Source organism: Pleurodeles waltl, chromosome 7 (genome assembly GCF_031143425.1).
Source record: "Pleurodeles waltl isolate 20211129_DDA chromosome 7, aPleWal1.hap1.20221129, whole genome shotgun sequence".
NCBI lineage: Eukaryota > Metazoa > Chordata > Amphibia > Caudata > Salamandridae > Pleurodeles > Pleurodeles waltl.
This window is the reverse complement of record NC_090446.1, coordinates 374,525,361-374,541,671: the sequence shown is the minus strand read 5'-3', so window position 1 is coordinate 374,541,671 and position 16,311 is coordinate 374,525,361. Positions and strand designations below refer to the sequence as shown.

Below are 16,311 nucleotides of genomic sequence, written 5' to 3'. Positions count from 1 at the left end.
TAGAGCTCCTGCCTACCCACCAAGCCTGATTCAGCCCTTTCACCTCTCTCAGGAATTATATGCCCTGATCATGTTGTCATGTTTCTTCCAAACTGGACCATGGGAGGCCTACATGAGGTTCTGACTGTATGCCTCAGAATTCTGCCCATTGTTTCCATATTTAGATATATTTCTGTGGGCATCCCCTGCCTAAACAAATCGATCATTGTAGTTCCATACAGATGTCCTTTCGTTTAGCCTATATATCCATAGAGGGGGCTAGCGTGTCTTTCCATGCCCAGGCAGTCTTTTACTTGGCCACAATTAAATCAAGCCAGAGCATTGCTTTTTGATAGCAGTTCCCATTCCCCCCAGCCCCCGCAAAGTTGTGACATGTATCAGAATAAGTTTGAGGCCTCTATCCTAGCAACTCCTCCAACCTTGCAGTACCCCTGTCCAGAAGTGAGAGAGTGCAGGGCAGAGCCAGAATGTGTGGACAATTTAGCGTGTGGATCCTCGCATCTCAGACAGTTTCCCGAAGCTATCTGACCCATCCGGTGCAATCTCCCCCTGGTAGGGTAAGTACGATGGAGCAGCTTGAGTTCTACTAGCCTAAATCGGGATGCCTCCCTATGGACCTCCACTCCCTCCTTCCAATCCTCATCTTCCAGTAGGTCAGCTCTCTTTCACATGCCCTTCTCACCCCCCACCATGGGATTGGGCATATTATACAGAAGCATATTGTAAATCTCAGACAGCTTGTGGGCTTTTATGTTATTAAGAAGAGGTATTGCTTCCATGGAGGAGAACTCAGGAATGGTGTCCTTTCCCTGTGGGGATGGCATCAGCACGTGGCGGAGTGGAAGATAAAGGAAGAATTGCATCCGCCACATATTGGCCTAGCCGTTTTGCCACACTTTGTAGACCACCGAGGAGTGCATCTCCTGATCAAGATGGCCATGACTCCAGAGTGGTATGCCTGACCAAAGCCCTTAAGATCAGGAATGGTGATTTATTTCCTAGTAAGTGGGTTCCTGGAGCATTACTACGTTTGCCTCAGTTTTCGGAGTACCCTTGAGCACTGCCCCCCTTTTAATTGTGTCTAGTATCCCATTGGCATTCCATGAGAGGGCCTTCAGTGTGCCCGGTATCATTTGGCATTGCACAAAAATCCTATGTCGAGGCGTGTCAGCCATGTTCGAGAAACCCCGCTAAGATAGAAGAGCATATTTTTTAATACTAAGTATTTGCTCCGCACCTGCACTCGCCACCACTACCTGAAAAAGAAAAACTTATAATGAATCAGGCTACCCGCAACCTCCCTGAACGACCTCCTCATACTTCGTGAACTAGAAGTACCTGTTGTGGTGCAACTAGGGTCCACAGCCAACAGGGCTAACATGTGACCTACATCACCCCTATTGTCTAGCCCCCAGCCCCAACTGAAAACATCCCCAATCAACAAAGAGATTGATGTGTTTAGCTGGACAGAAATCATTAGTGTGCAACGTGGTCGCTCTTCTGTCCAATCCCAGGCCGCCTCAGGAGTGTTGAAGAAAAAGGTCTTGTCCTGAAAGATGACCTTTAAGGGTGGCCGGGAATAGAAGCATGTGTTTGTGCATGTATTTAATCTCCATGGCCTTCAGTTTTTGCTTTTCCTCTTGAAAGGACTGTCATGTTTTTTTCACTTTAAAGGTAGAATCCGGGAAAACCGTCATGGGGGGAGCCTGACAGGTTAGCAGACCTACCAAGCGGGCTGCCCTGAGCACTGCATCTTGATCTGTGTAATTGAGTACCCTCACAATAAAAGGGTGAGGGGGAGTGTCCACTGGGGGTTTTGGCAATCACAGCTCTGTGCACTCGGGCCTGAGCTGGACAACCAATTGCTCATGAATTTGGTGGGAGTGGACCCCTTCCTGTATGCCCACCACTCGTAGGTTGTTACGCCTGGATCTTCCCTCCATGGTCCCCTGCTGTCCTGCCAGGTGGTGCAGGGTCACCAAGTGGTTCTCATGTGATTTGGCCTTATCTTCCATTTCTAACAATCTATTCTCCACTTTAGAAACTCTGTGAGTAGTGTTCCGGAAGTCTTGTGGAATCAGAGCTGGATCGACCTTTAATTCCCCCATCTTTCCTTCCATAAAGACCCTGAGGCTCTAAATCGCAAGCAGAATTTGGGGGGGGGTCCCACTGTCCTCTGGCATGGGGATGCCCCCAGCCACGCCTGCCTTCCCCATGGGAACAGTTTGTTTAGTAAATGTATCTATTTTCTGTTGAGAAGTGGGGGCTGCTGGCTTATCTCTCACCATCATGCCAATCGGCTGAGAGCTGGGGACCGCTGCCTTACTCAGTCGCAGTCCATCCCATCATTCCCCCCACACAGAGAGGAGACACTGGGCCAGCCGCAATCTGTGCCTAAGGTGAGGTCCCTCTAGCGTCCTGTCAGCGCAGTTAGTACCCGTATCAGAACCCAGGGAGGCCTAGGCAAGCAAATAGAGGAAGGAGAAGCAGTCACTCACAGTATCCTATTCAACGTCTCTGTGGGGCCCCCTGGGTTGGCTGACAGTCCCTTTGCTGCTTGCTACGGTTATCACCAGATCAGGCCCAATCCAGCTTCGGGGCCCCAAGGGGGGGAGAGCAGGGTTGCAATTACCCCAACAGCAGTAGAGAAAGTTTGCTTGTCGCACGGTGGTGTCTTCACATTATAGTATCACCCACACAGCAGCTCACTTCATGACACCCGATACGCTCCAGGCCCCCTTAAGATCCAAAATGTCTTGTAGTCACAGGAACATATGCTTTGTATGGTCCCTCTTATTCCAGGTGCCTCCAGTTCTTTCAGGGCCCCAATCAAGTCCTCCAGTTCTGCATGCCTCCTTCCATTTCAGCCAAGGGGCATCAACCTCAGCAGGGGTGCGATGGAGAAGGAAACGCCTACCCAGTCCAGTCCTGATTCATGCAGGGGGCGTTTACTATCGTCCCAGCCTCCCCAGCACTCCTCAGCATTCAGCCCTACAAGTCTCGCCACTCACAATGCCTGGGGGAGTGGCTGCCCCCTTTCTCGTATCTCAGGCCACCACCTTGCTTCACATCTCCTGCCCTGAGAAGGGGGGCTCCTTGTGCACATTCTCATTTGCCAAGCGGCGTCCCTCTTCCAGGGCCACCCTCAGTCCGCAAAGTCTCCTGCAGAGGGGCTCTCCCACCAGGAGCCTCAGGCACGGCATGGCCCTCCGGGGTCCCAAGGACCTGCGTCAGGCCTTTCTCCGACCTCCCAGGCTTGAAAGGCCCAGCTGCGAGATGTCGCCTTGCCGCGTCCTGGGTCTTTCCATTCCTCTTTGCTGGTGGGGGTGAGTGTTGCACTACAGCAGTCACCGCCTAGCTCAGCTCCGGTAATGATGCCACAGGAAGTGGCAGTTTAATGTCAGATGAATTGCCCAGGTGGCTGTGCTCGTTCAAAAAGTGACTGCCAAATTTGCAGGATAAGCCCCACCCCAACCTATGTTTTCTTTCCTCCCTACTCATATCCCTCCACACCACAGTAAATGTCAGACAAGCATTTTTCCACCCATATCCCTCCACTCCACAGTGAATTTCAGACATGCATTTTTCCACCCTGCTGATGGATGTGTGCTTGATGCTCTTCAAGGGTGCCATTGAGAGGGTAACAACTCGGAGAAAAGCAGAGTGGTTATACATGCCATTTTCTCATCCCGAAAAATGATGGGGCCCTCAGGAAAATCTTTTACCTTTGACCCCTGAACACCTACATGCAAAAGGACATAATGAAAAAAAGGCTAACACTAGCTCAGATCCTTTCTGCTCTGGACCCTGGAGACGGGATGGAGTCCTTGGATTTGCTGGATCCGTTTTTTTATATACCTGCTATGCAGTTCCACAGGTGTTACCTATGGTTAAAGTGCTCCCCTTTTGTGTCACCGGTGCCAATTGGGAGTTGCTTATCTTTAGCATTCAGGAGTTTAAATATTCCAGTGTCTCAATCACTGGCTGGTGAAGGCAGGATTGCCACAGTCGGTCGTGGACCACCTCCAGATGGTGGTGGAACTCCTGACAGTAGTGGGGTTTTCTATGAAGAACTAAAGTCCCACCTGATTACATCACAGATGCTTTCATTCATATGGCCAATTCTGGCCACAATAAGCCTGGGCGGAATTTCAATTATACTAGCATAATCAGAGTGATTTCAGCAGTTTGCATTACTCTTTAATATGGATCTACCTCTAATTACACAATAACTACTCCTCGTGTAATGAAGAGATATTTGAGTGGCGGGTGGAATCATACCAGAAGAAGACATTTAGCAAGTACAAGCGGCTGCTCACACCCTCTATTTGTGTTCTGCTGCATTTAGCTCTGTTGCTCTGAATGCAAAGAGCCCATTTTGTGCTATGAAAATAGCTCTAAATGTCAGGGGTAAAATTCTACCCCCAGTAGCAAATTTAGAGAGCACGAGCAGCTGCTTGCTATTTGTGTTCTGTTGCATTTAGCACTATTTCATGGTGCAAATTGCATGCTCAGGTCAATTTTGGGCATGAAGGGGCATTTTTGCTCTAAATGATAGCGCTAAATGCATAATTAGTCCTGGGTAATTTCGCATGATTATGCTACACAGAATTACACAAGTTACGAGTTGGAGAAGTGTGGCACAATGGTTAGAGCAGCAGACCCTGATGCAGCGATTGGGCCTGGGACCAGGGTTCAGTTCCCGCTTTGGCTGGTCTTGGGCTCAATTCGCTTGGACCAGATAATTCTCGCCTCAGTGCCTAATCTAATTAATGGGTCCCACTCTGTAACTCTGGGCAATAGCTTGCTTAATCTCTACAACGGCCCTTATAGCGCTTGGATGCCTGGCTTCACCCTGGGGGTTTCCCAGGAGTGGGCGCCTCACAGGGAAAAGCCAGGAGGGGTTCTACAGCAGTATGTGTACAGCATCTTGAGACCCTAACGGGTGAGTAGTGCACTATACAAGTGCAAAGTTTTACGCCTACCCCTAGGCACAATGGAGTTCAAAGCTTTTACTCCACCACAACAAGACTGGGACATTTGAGCTAGGATGTTTTAGGCTTGGTCCTGGATCCAGGTGACGGTCTCTGATACTTCCTCACCTCATGCTTCTTCCTTGTCACTTATGCTAGTGGAACTTGTAGTCCCAGTGGGTGCAGCATTAAAGATGATTTTCCAATTCCATCCCGGTCTCAGAAGAGACAACCCACAAACTGCAGTGATGGCAGCCAATCACAATCTGTCTGGGATGTGGCCCGCTCCCTTCCCACCCAGAGCCAACAGTGGTGATGCACACATTGCTGTTGGGTTGAGGGATTCATCAGATCAGAGGCATCTGGTCTCCAGTGCAGAGCTGACTCTACATCACGCTATTTAAGGTATTGGACATTTGTCTGACCCCAAAGGTCTTCCTGCTGTCCATCAAAGGGAGGTTCCCACTGACATCACTGCTATGTGGTACTGCCACAAGGAGGGCAGTGTGGGGACCAGAGATCTATGCCAAGAGGCTTTGCATCTCTGGAGGAGGGTAGTGCCACAAGGGCATCTTCCTGTTTCCCAACCCCTCTGGTGGGGTCCCTGAATGCCAGAGCGGATGGACTGAGCTGAAGTCGTCTGGCAGATCACTTTTGGGGTCTACATCCCAAGGTGGCACAGGGTGTCTTTCACCAAGGAGAGCCCTGGCTTAATCTTTTTTTCATTGCCAAGAATGTGCAGTGTCAAACAATGTGTGTTGGAGTTTCCGCAAGAGCACTTTTTAGGAGTCTCATTCCAGCTGGAATGACACAATGACTCCTGTACTCCTTCCTGCCACTACTCTTCCTTCCTCAAATTCTGAAGAGGATAAAGAACATCCGGGCACAAGTCATTCATGAGCCTCTGTCCTCTGATCAGGCTACCATTCAGGAGGGCCTCTTGTCTCAGCAGCATAGCAGGGTCCTCCTCATATATGCAAATTACACCTCCATGCTTTAGAACTGAGTGGCAGCAGTTAACTGCTTTCGATCTACCACCTGAAGACATAGATGTCATCCTGTCTGCCAAATGACCCACCACAAAATTCATTTACACTTTTACGCTGGGATGAATTTGTAGCTTGGTGTGATGCCCAGGACACTGACCCCTTTCATAAATCCTTTTGTTTGTTTTGTCGTTAGCCCAGGAAGACCTTGCACTAGGGACTGTAAAAGGTTTTGTGTCAGCCCTTTCGTCCTAGTTTAAATCACCTGTTGTGATGAGATTTATTATAGGTTTGACAAATGCTTCATCCAAAGCTGTTTGTGATGCCGCAGTGGGACCTTAAATTATTCTTGACATTCTTCATGGGTATAAGCCTTTCAAGTCAATGGTTACCTGCTTGCTACATCTCCATACTGTGAAGACTGTGCTACTCATTCCGATTATATCAGCTCGTCACATGAGTGAACTGCAAGCACTTTCATTGCAACCACCCTACACCATCTATTGTTCAGAGAAATTGGTGCCCGGGACTCAGGAGGCCTTCCTACTGAAAATTGTGACTTTGTACAATAGGCAATCAGTCACTTTACCAGTGTTCTTTGAACTCCCCCCCTTCCACCCACTGAAAGAGGTGGAAAGGCTCATTTGGTTGTACCCCAAAAACAATTTGAGTTTTTAGGCGATTGTGTCAAGGATTCTCCAGTCAACAATCAGCTCTTTTTTAGTGTTCTCTGAAGCAAAGCAAGAGAATAGCACTGCAGAAGAGGGCCTTGTTGAGGGGGATAGTCCTCTGCAGTAAGATCTGCTAGTCACTGGCTAATGAGCAGCCCCCAGAAGGTCCAAGAGTAATTTCTACCGGGTCCAAGGCTGCTACCATAACATGGCATGAGGAATGCTTGTCCTCGGCATGATGTGGTCAAAACAGTACACAAGGGCCCCTGGAAGTATGAGAAGAGCAAGCCCAGGGAAACACAAATCTAAAGTAAATAGCAAATCTCTCCCAAAAAATAATTATTATGGGTACGTGTACCTCATAACCCAATTTATATAAAATATTGTGGAAACCATAAATGAAAAAAGTACATTTAGACATAAGGCAAAAATGTATAACTTTAATATGTGTATCCAAAATAGCTCCTATTTACAAAGAACTTAATTGAAAATTAAATGAACAATGTTAAACTAGCAAATGCTACTGAAGATCCACAAGACAAAAACACTGCAATCACTCAATCACTCATACAGGGCAATATCCATCCATACAACATGATCTGACAATAAAGAACAATGCACTCTAATAGATAATAACTAAAGACATAAACTCCAAAAGAGAAACAGTCATAACTAAGAAAATCTAGGGAACAAATAATATAAGCATACTACAAACACTGAATCAATTATTCATCACAGATGGTAACATAGAATTCATAAGGTTAGAGAATTGCACCGATTGGGTTGAAATCTTAAGAGAAACAAGGTCATTCTTGTGTCCTTGTATCCTTAAAGACCAAACATAGGTTAATGATCAATGTTCTTCACCATATTTTAATAGCTGATTCTCTGTATTTAATCAAAACAGAAAGAAATCTGTTTTTTTAGTCTATGTTGTTCCCTAGTCAATTTTTGATGGTCCACTTGTTTCACCGTATGGTTAAATATCTGTAAAACTGATACACTTGTTTCGCCGTATGTCTTTATGCCTGTTAACACTTATAATTGGACATGATCCACTTTAAAATCTTATCCATTGGCTCTTATAGTACGCCAATAGACGCCTATGTGTCATGTGCCGACGCGCATTTCGGTGGACAAAAATGAGATTCAATTGCCACCTTCTTCAGGGCAAACAATAAGATATAAAGTAGCAGACCTTCAAGTAGACTTAGATGAAGAAACAAGAATAACTTTATGGCTCCCAGATCCAAAAATTATCACAATATTGCCAAATGGCAAAAAGACCAGGCTAGACGGAAAAAATTTATATCACCAAATAAAAACGCCAAAGGTGATGTGGAGCAGCCATATTATACCATAATCACGTTATTAAACACCCGAAAAGATGTGAAATGCCAAAGAGATTGAATCAAATCTATATAAAAACCGCCACCATGTTTGCACACATATGGACTAAATTCATGATCTATTCAATTATACCTGTTCATCCAGTAAGAGAAACAAATAAACACAAAGGCAAATGGAACTTCCTATGGATGATTAGATGTAGTTGACAGAGGGTATCTAAAAGACAATTAATGGCACAAAATGAATTGCCAGTACTCGACAATTCTAGGAACTAGTCTTGCATGCTCGTGAAACTGTCATACCTCCATTCGTGTTTCGACTAGTTAGGATCTACGGGCCTCTTACCTGAGTCTTCCGGAACAGGGAAAGAATGGGTCAGAGGTCCGGGAACCCCAACATACAAGCAGAATTCTCAAAGTCCTGAGGATACTATAATGAAAGGCTTAATCACCTAGCATACATCAAATGGATATTTGCGATAAACAAAGAATGAATATACCTGCTGGACTCTTTGACACTCTAGAAGAATGAACGCACTAGTGTTACAATAAGCTGTAGTAAATACTGAAGGGAACATGCTGAACTAGGCGGTCTCAAAAACGTGAGGCCGCAAAGAGAATACAGCTAAATAATGATCATAACCAATTGTGTATGCTAATAAGACCGATATTGCTTCATTCGCGCTTCAAACTTACTAGGATTTCCGGCATTTCAACATGCTTATTCAGTCATAAGGAGAGAAATCAGACCCCTCTCTATTCCGTCTGTAAAACCACCATGACCACGTGGCAATAACAGATCTCAACAAGAACATAGAAATAGGACTAGCGACATAAACTGCAGACAAAATGTTAAACAACGGCCATATTGGAATGGAGATGAGGTCGATAGAAGTAAACAGGCAAATCTCATATAATGTTCTCAAAAGGCCTATACTTGAGCGTACAATGAAAAACGCATGTTTGAGAGTATAGGGAGTTCAGGATGTATTATAAGACAATAATGTCACACTAGAATCGCGAGTGGAAAGTGTTAACGCATGCAGCACTCAACAGAAATGGCTGCAATTATAGGGAAACAAAGGAGGATTTAAAAGCTCAGAAAAAGAGAGAGAGTAAAACCTCAACCATATACGCTAAAGGGAAAAACTCCATGTAAAAAATATTCAATTAACGTCTTTAAGTTCGTAGGACAGTAAATAAAACCTTAACAGCTACATGAATAAATATATATGACGTATAAATAAACAAAGGACCTAAACCGGTAGAACCCTGCAAAAAGCGAATAATCTTTATATTGTGTTTTGCCAGGGCATTTCTTCATTGAGGCCATTGTTGAATGTATCTAAATAAAAAATCCAGAAAACTTCCATCTTCTTCCCAATGTCATCAGAATCCTGTCCAGCTTTGGTGACAATTTTTTCAAATATGGTCCATCTAATCTCATGTACCCAATGCTCTGTTGACACCCAGTGTGATACTACTGGTGCATTAGGTTTTTTAATCCCAATGGCCGATCTGTGTTCATAGTATCTCACTCTGAATTCTCTTGATGTTTCTCCTACATAGCCTAAATTGCATGGACATAAAATTAAGTAGATTACATTTCTAGTTCTGCAATTTGTCATATTCGATAGATGTATAGTGTTTTGGTCCATACAAGAGTATTGGATACAATAGCTCCCATACATGCTAGTCAATTGTTGCATTTATGGTTGCCCTTAATAGCTGTTAAGCCAGTGAAAGATTTCTGAACCAACTGCTTACCAGTGGTCATGGTCGATTTAACGAGCATGTTATGCAAATCTTTGTTCCTCTTAAAAGCAAACATAGGTGTGCTTAAAACCTCAGATTCCTTGTCAGTGTTCAGCATGTGCTATTGAGAATTATTAATGTGTCTGATTTTTTTGTTCAAATTGGAATGACGGATGACACATACCAATCTCTCTTCTTGATTCCTTTGTTTATTTTGGAACATAGTGGTACGATCATAATACTTAGCCCTCTTCAATAAGTCCTTAATGATTTGCTGGGTATAACCTCTCTGTAAGTTAGCTGCATGATGTAAATAATATTTCAAGTTCGTACAGTTACGTCGAAGACGTAAAATCTGACTGAAAGGGATTCCTGGTCTTTGACACCTAGAGTGGTAACTATCAAAGAGTAGCAAATTATTTCTAGCTGTGGGATCAGTATACAGAGAGACGTATAAATGTCCACTTTGGTTTTTAATCCAAATATCTAAATATTCAACTTACTGGCTATCACTTTTAACAGTGAATTTTAGATTCGGATTACAAAAGTTGAGCCATAGGGTAAATTCTTCCAGCTGTTCCAACTCACTCCTCCATATAAAAAATACGTCATCAATGTAATGTGACCATTGTACTACACTCTCAAAAATGGTGCTACTTCGTTATAAATAAATCTCTTTTCAGATTGAACAACTTAGAGTTTCGCCACACTGGGAGCGCACGCCTCTCCCAAACTGACTCCTGTAATCTGTTGACAAATAGTTCCATTACATTTTAAAAAGTTGTTGAGAACTAAATCTAAACAACTAATGACAAACTCATATTGGGGATTTGATTCAAAGTCACTTAGTAATTCACTAATGGTTTGTAAAGTGTGCCTCTGTGGGATGTTGGTATACAGGGCTTCTAAGTCCATAGTTACCGAGATTTCTTGTTTCGAATGAAACTACATTCCTTCTATTTTCGAAATAAGATTGTAGGAGGTTGGCCTGGCTTGTAATGGGTACCAGAGGTACTTACACCTTGTGCCAGGTCCAGTTATCCCTTATTAGTGTAGAAGAGGTGTTTCTAGCAGCTTAGACTGATAAGAGGTAGCTATGGCAAAGCAGCTTTGGCTGAACTAGGAGACATGCAAAGCTCCTACTATACCACTTATATCATATGCACAATATCATTAAAAAACACAATACACAGAGTCACTAAAAATAAAGGTACTTTATTTTTATGACAATATGCCAAAAGTATCTCAGTGAGTACCCTCAGTAAGAAGGTAAGTACTATACACAAGTTATATGTACATAAACCAAAATCAGGTAAGTAAGAGCAATAAAAGTAATGCAAACAGTGTAGAATTGCAATAGGAGAACATAGGTATAGGGGCAACATAAACCATACACTCCAAAAGTGGAATGCGAACCACAAATGGACCCCACACCTATGTGAGCTTGTACAGGGTCGCTGGGACTGTAAGAAAACAGTTAGGGTTAGAAAAATACCCCACCCCAAGACCCTGAAACGTAGGAGTAAAGTACAACTACTACCCCAAAAGAGCACAATAGTCGTGATAGGGGGATTCTGCAGGAAGAACAAACACCAGCAGTGCACTGACAACGGATTTCCAGACCTGAGGACCTGCAAGGCAAGGGGACCAAGTCCAGTAGTCGCGACAGTGTCCAGGGGGGGCAGGAGCCCAGGAAACCCCAGATGAAGGTGCAAGGAAGCTGCCTCCGGTTGGAAGAAGCTTGGACTTCTGCAAGAAAGAAGAGGACTAGGGACTTCTCCTTTGGAAGAAGGATGTCCCACGTCGCGATGAAGCTTGCAGAGGTGTTTCCACGCAGAAAGAACGCAAACAAGCCTTGCTAGCTGCAAGGGTCGCTGTAGAGGTTTTTGGGTGCTGCTGAGGACCAGGAAGGACCAGGATGTTGCCACTTGGAGGAGGAGAAAGAGGTGGCGCTCAGCAACTCAGAGAACCCTCACAGAAGCAGGCAGCACCCGCAGAAGTAACCCAACAGGCACTTAGAAGAAGAGTGAACCAGAGTGAACCAGAGTTCACGCGAAGTTACAAAAGGGGGTCCCACGACGTCAGAGGACAACTCAGAAGGTTGTGCACTGAAGGATGCAGTGCTGGGGACCCAGGCTAGGCTGTGCATGAAGGAAATCCTGGAAGAGTGCACAGGAGCCGGAGCAGCTGCAAATCACGCAGTACACAGCTTTGCAGTCTGGCGTGGGGAGGCAAGGACTTACCACCACCAAACTTGGACTGAAGAGTCACTGGACTGTGGGAGTCACTTGGACAGAGTTGCTGTGCTCCAGGGACCACGCTCGTCAGGATGAGAGGGGACCCAGAGGACCGGTGATGCAGTCTTTTGGTGCCTGCGTTAGCAGGGGGAAGATTCCGTCGACCCACAGGAGATTTCTTCGGAGCTTCTGGTGCAGGGTGAAGGCAGGCTACCCCCAGAGCATGCACCACCAGGAAACAGTCGAGAAAGCCGGCAGGATTAGGCGCTACAATGTTGCTGGAAGTCGTCTTGCTACTTTGTTGCAGTTTTGCAGGCGTCCTGGAGCAGTCAGCCGTCGATCCTTGGTAGAAGGTGAAGAGGGAGATGCAGAGGAACTCTGGTGAGCTCTTGCATTCGTTATCTGAAGAATTCCCCAAAGCAGAGACCCTAAATAGGCAGAAAAGGAGGTTTGGCTACCAACAAAGGAGGATTGGCTACCAAGACAAGTAAGAGCCTATAAGAAGGAGTCTCTGACATCACCTGCTGGCACTGGCCACTCTGAGCAGTCCAGTGGGCCCCCAACACCTCTGTTTCCAAGATGGCAGAGGTCTGAGACACACTGGAGGAACTCTGGGCACCTCCCCTGGGAGGTACTGGTCAGGGGAGTGATCATTCCCCTTTCCTTTGTCCAGTTTCGTGCCAGAGCAGGGCTGGGGGATACCTGAACCGGTGTTAACTGGCTTATGCAGACATGGGCACCATCTGTGCCCATCAAAGCATTTCCAGAGGCTGGAGGAGGCTACTCCTCCCCAGCCCTTCACACCTATTTCCAAAGGGAGAGGGTGTAACAGTGTCTCTCAGAGGAAATCCTTTGTTCTGCCTTCCTGGGCCAGGGTTGCCTGGACCCCAGGAGGGCAGAAAGCTGTCTGAGGGGTTGGCAGCAGCAGCAGCTGCAGTGGAGACCCCGGAAAGGCAGTTTGGGAGTACCTGGTTTCTATGCTAGAGACACGGGGGATCATGGAATTGTCCCCCCAATACCAGAATGGTATTGGGGGGACAATTCCATGATCTTAGACATTATACATGGCCATTTTCGGAGTTACCATTTTGACGCTATACTTAGGTAGTGACCTATGTATAGTGCACGCTTATAATGGTGTCCCCGCACTCACAAAGTCCGGAGAATTTGCCCTGAACTATGTGGGGGCACCTTGGCTAGTGCCAGGGTGCCCACACACTAAGTAACTTGGCACCCAACCTTCACTAAGTGAAGGTTAGACATATAGGTGACTTATAAGTTACTTATGTGCAGTGGTAAATGGCTGTGAAATAACATGGACGTTATTTCACTCAGGCTGCAGTGGCTAGCCTGTGTAAGAATTGTCAGAGCTCCCTATGGGTGGCAAAAGAAATTCTGCAGCCCATAGGGATCTCCTGGAACCCCAATACCCTGGGTACCTCAGTACCATATACAAGGGAATTATATGGGTGTACTAGTGTGCCAATATGAATATGTAAATTTAGTCACTACCCTTTTAGTGGCAAATTTGGAAAGCAGAGAGAGCATAACCACTGAGGTTCTGGTTAGCAGAGCCTCAGTTAGGCATCAGACAGGGAACACATAAAGGCCACAAACTTATGAGCACTGGGGTCCTGGCTAGCAGGATCCCAGTGACACATAACAAACACACTGACAACATAGGGTTTTCATTATGAGCACTGGGCCCTGGCTAGCAGGATCCCAGTGAGACAGTGAACACACCCTGACATATACTCACAAACAGGCCAAAAGTGGGGGTAACAAGGCTAGAAAGAGGCTACCTTCCTACACAGATGACCTGTGTCTTTGACATAAGAAGGTAACTGAATAACTAAGGGTTTAAGAAAAATCTCTACATATTGAGACACTGGTTCTTTAGCAGACCCAATGATTGAAACTATGGGGTGCAGTGGTGGATCTGTAGAATTTTGTGGACTTTAGGAATTCCATAAATTACAGGTAATTTAGTATGAGCTTGAGTAAGGAAGGCAAATTATTTTTGACAGATATATTCTTTCTCTAATGCTAGACTGCTGTTGTCATATATGAGTCTTTTAGCTCGTTCCTCTGGATTCTTTGTTACTTTCACATAGTTTTCAGAACATTTCACCAAAGAGGTAATTTTGTTTATGTAATTGGTGGTGTCGAAGATTGCTATGCAGCCTCCTTTTTCACACAGTTTGAAGGTGATGTTATTATCCCATTTTAAACGTCTTTGGGCAAGATTTTCCTTCTTGTTCAGATTGAACTGAGGTTTAGGAACATATCCTAAAATAGTCATTATTTTCTGTGACACCGTCTTTTCAAAGATGGCAACTTCTGGACCTAGACTATCTAAATTAGGGATGAAAGATGATACAGGTTTCAGTCCTAATTTGTTCTGTTCTAATATAGTAGGCTCTGTAGAAAAGTATTTCTTGAGGCGGATTTGTTTTAAGAATGCAGAGATCTCTGAATAACTCAAGCCTATTAAGGACAGTGCTAGGAACAAAAGACAAGCCTCTAGATAACAATGTCTCAGTAGAGCCATCAAAGAGATTAGAACTAAGATTAAATAAAGGAATGTTTTCTAATCCCGCCAATACTGATTGCATCGCGTTTGAAGAAAGTGTGGGGAAGGATCCAAATCTGGAAATATGTTGCCCAGATTGTATCAAAATCTGGGTCTGTTGTTGCCCCTTCTGTTGCCTAAAAAAGCGTGTGTTTGCTAGGCTTTGGTATGATAACTTAAGTCTATTACCAAAAGAGTTAAATTGGTGAGAACTACCCTCTCCTTCAGAATCATATGAATCAGAAAAAGTCTCAATTTTTTAACATGTCCAATCCTGTTTCTCAGAAGATAGCGTAGTGTACCCTGCCTGTTTATAATAATTCTCAGCCAAAAAAAGGACACATTTTTTTTGGAGTGAAATATTGAACGTCCTTTTTAAATTTGTCCATTTTTCTATTGATAAGATATTGATTAAAGGAATCAAATCCTGTACTACCTTCTTCTTGTTTTTTGTTAGCTTCATCTAAAGCTGTTGTTTTTTTCAATTTATCTTCTAATTCTTTAATATATTTTACAAGAAGAAATACTACCTCACGCGTTGCCTCAATAATCAATAACATCCAATCTCTTGCACACCTATTCGAAATCAGTGACCATTTTTCTAGAAATGTCCTTATCTCAATAAAGAGGCCTGATACATTTCTAACTCTTAATCCATTCGGTATGACTCCTGCTTTAAGGTATTCTAACATAAATTCTGCATGGGCCTCAGTTCATCTTGCATTTTCTTTAGATTGGCTAATTTAATCCAATCATTTTTCAGACTAATAGCTAGACTAGATAAGGATTTGGTGTTGGAATTATTACCTGCAATCCTGGAAAACTAGGCATTGGTAAAACAAAAAAGAAATAAGTGCCAGCATCCAAATAATAACGCTAAAAGAAAAGCCCCAAATCGAGCAAAGAAATGTGCAAGGCACAAACACAACTAATTAATAAGAATCGGCATGATGTGGGCCTCAGTGCTTATGTTCATAAAGCACTACTGCCATGACAACCAGGTTGGATGGGAAGGACATTTTGCCCCCTTTCTTATCTAAGCCCCTCCACAGACCCTCCCCTTCAGGAGGTAGTGCTTTGGTAATATGGGGTAAAAGTCCTGAATTAATAATTAATACACTGTTACAAACACTTGATCTGCACAAAGGGGTGGTGCTTGTATGTGGCTCTACTCAAATACTTTCAGGGCAATATGGAATCACAACACCACCTAGCGGTGCCAGAGAACACTGCCATAACATTATTCTGCTCCTTTCTGGTGCCTGGGGGATATTCTGCGGTGAAGAATATCAGAAAGAACATGGCAAAAGATAAGTAGCTTGTTCCTCATCAATAAATGTGTGCACACACTGGTTTCTTCCCTATTCAGCCCCAACTTGCAGCAAAGTGAAGTATTTGTTTTAATATCCTTTGCCTAATTGCACCATCAAATATTGTTTATTCTCTTCTCTAAACGTTTCTCATAAATGTTTTCCTTTAATTTTAGGAAATAGTTCCAGCAAAACTGTGAATGCTAGGAGAACACAGGAAAGGTCAAAGTTAATTGACGTGGAACATAAGGAAGGAGGGCGCAGAACCTTTCCTTGTAGGATGGAGGAAGGGCATCCCAAACCACACTACGACTTCCATATGCATTCTTCAGGAATTATGCTAAAGGAACATGGGTTAAAAGGCATCCCATCCTCCCGCCAAGGTAAAGAACACTTTTTTTTTTTCATAGTGCTTAATGCTGTAATTTTTTTAAATTGTTCCCGCTTCTTTATATTAC

At 44.3% G+C, this 16,311-nt stretch overlaps 1 protein-coding gene across 5 annotated transcripts in view; it reads left to right on the top strand.

Annotated features, from left to right (window-relative positions):
• Positions 1-16,311, top strand: part of LOC138304092 (uncharacterized) — a 381,850-nt gene that overhangs the window by 119,749 nt on the left and 245,790 nt on the right. For all 5 annotated transcript variants that reach the window (XM_069243822.1, XM_069243821.1, XM_069243825.1 and 2 more), the window contains one exon: positions 16,030-16,236. In XM_069243822.1, coding sequence (XP_069099923.1) covers positions 16,030-16,236 — 207 coding nt within the window. The remainder of the gene's footprint in view (positions 1-16,029; positions 16,237-16,311) is intronic.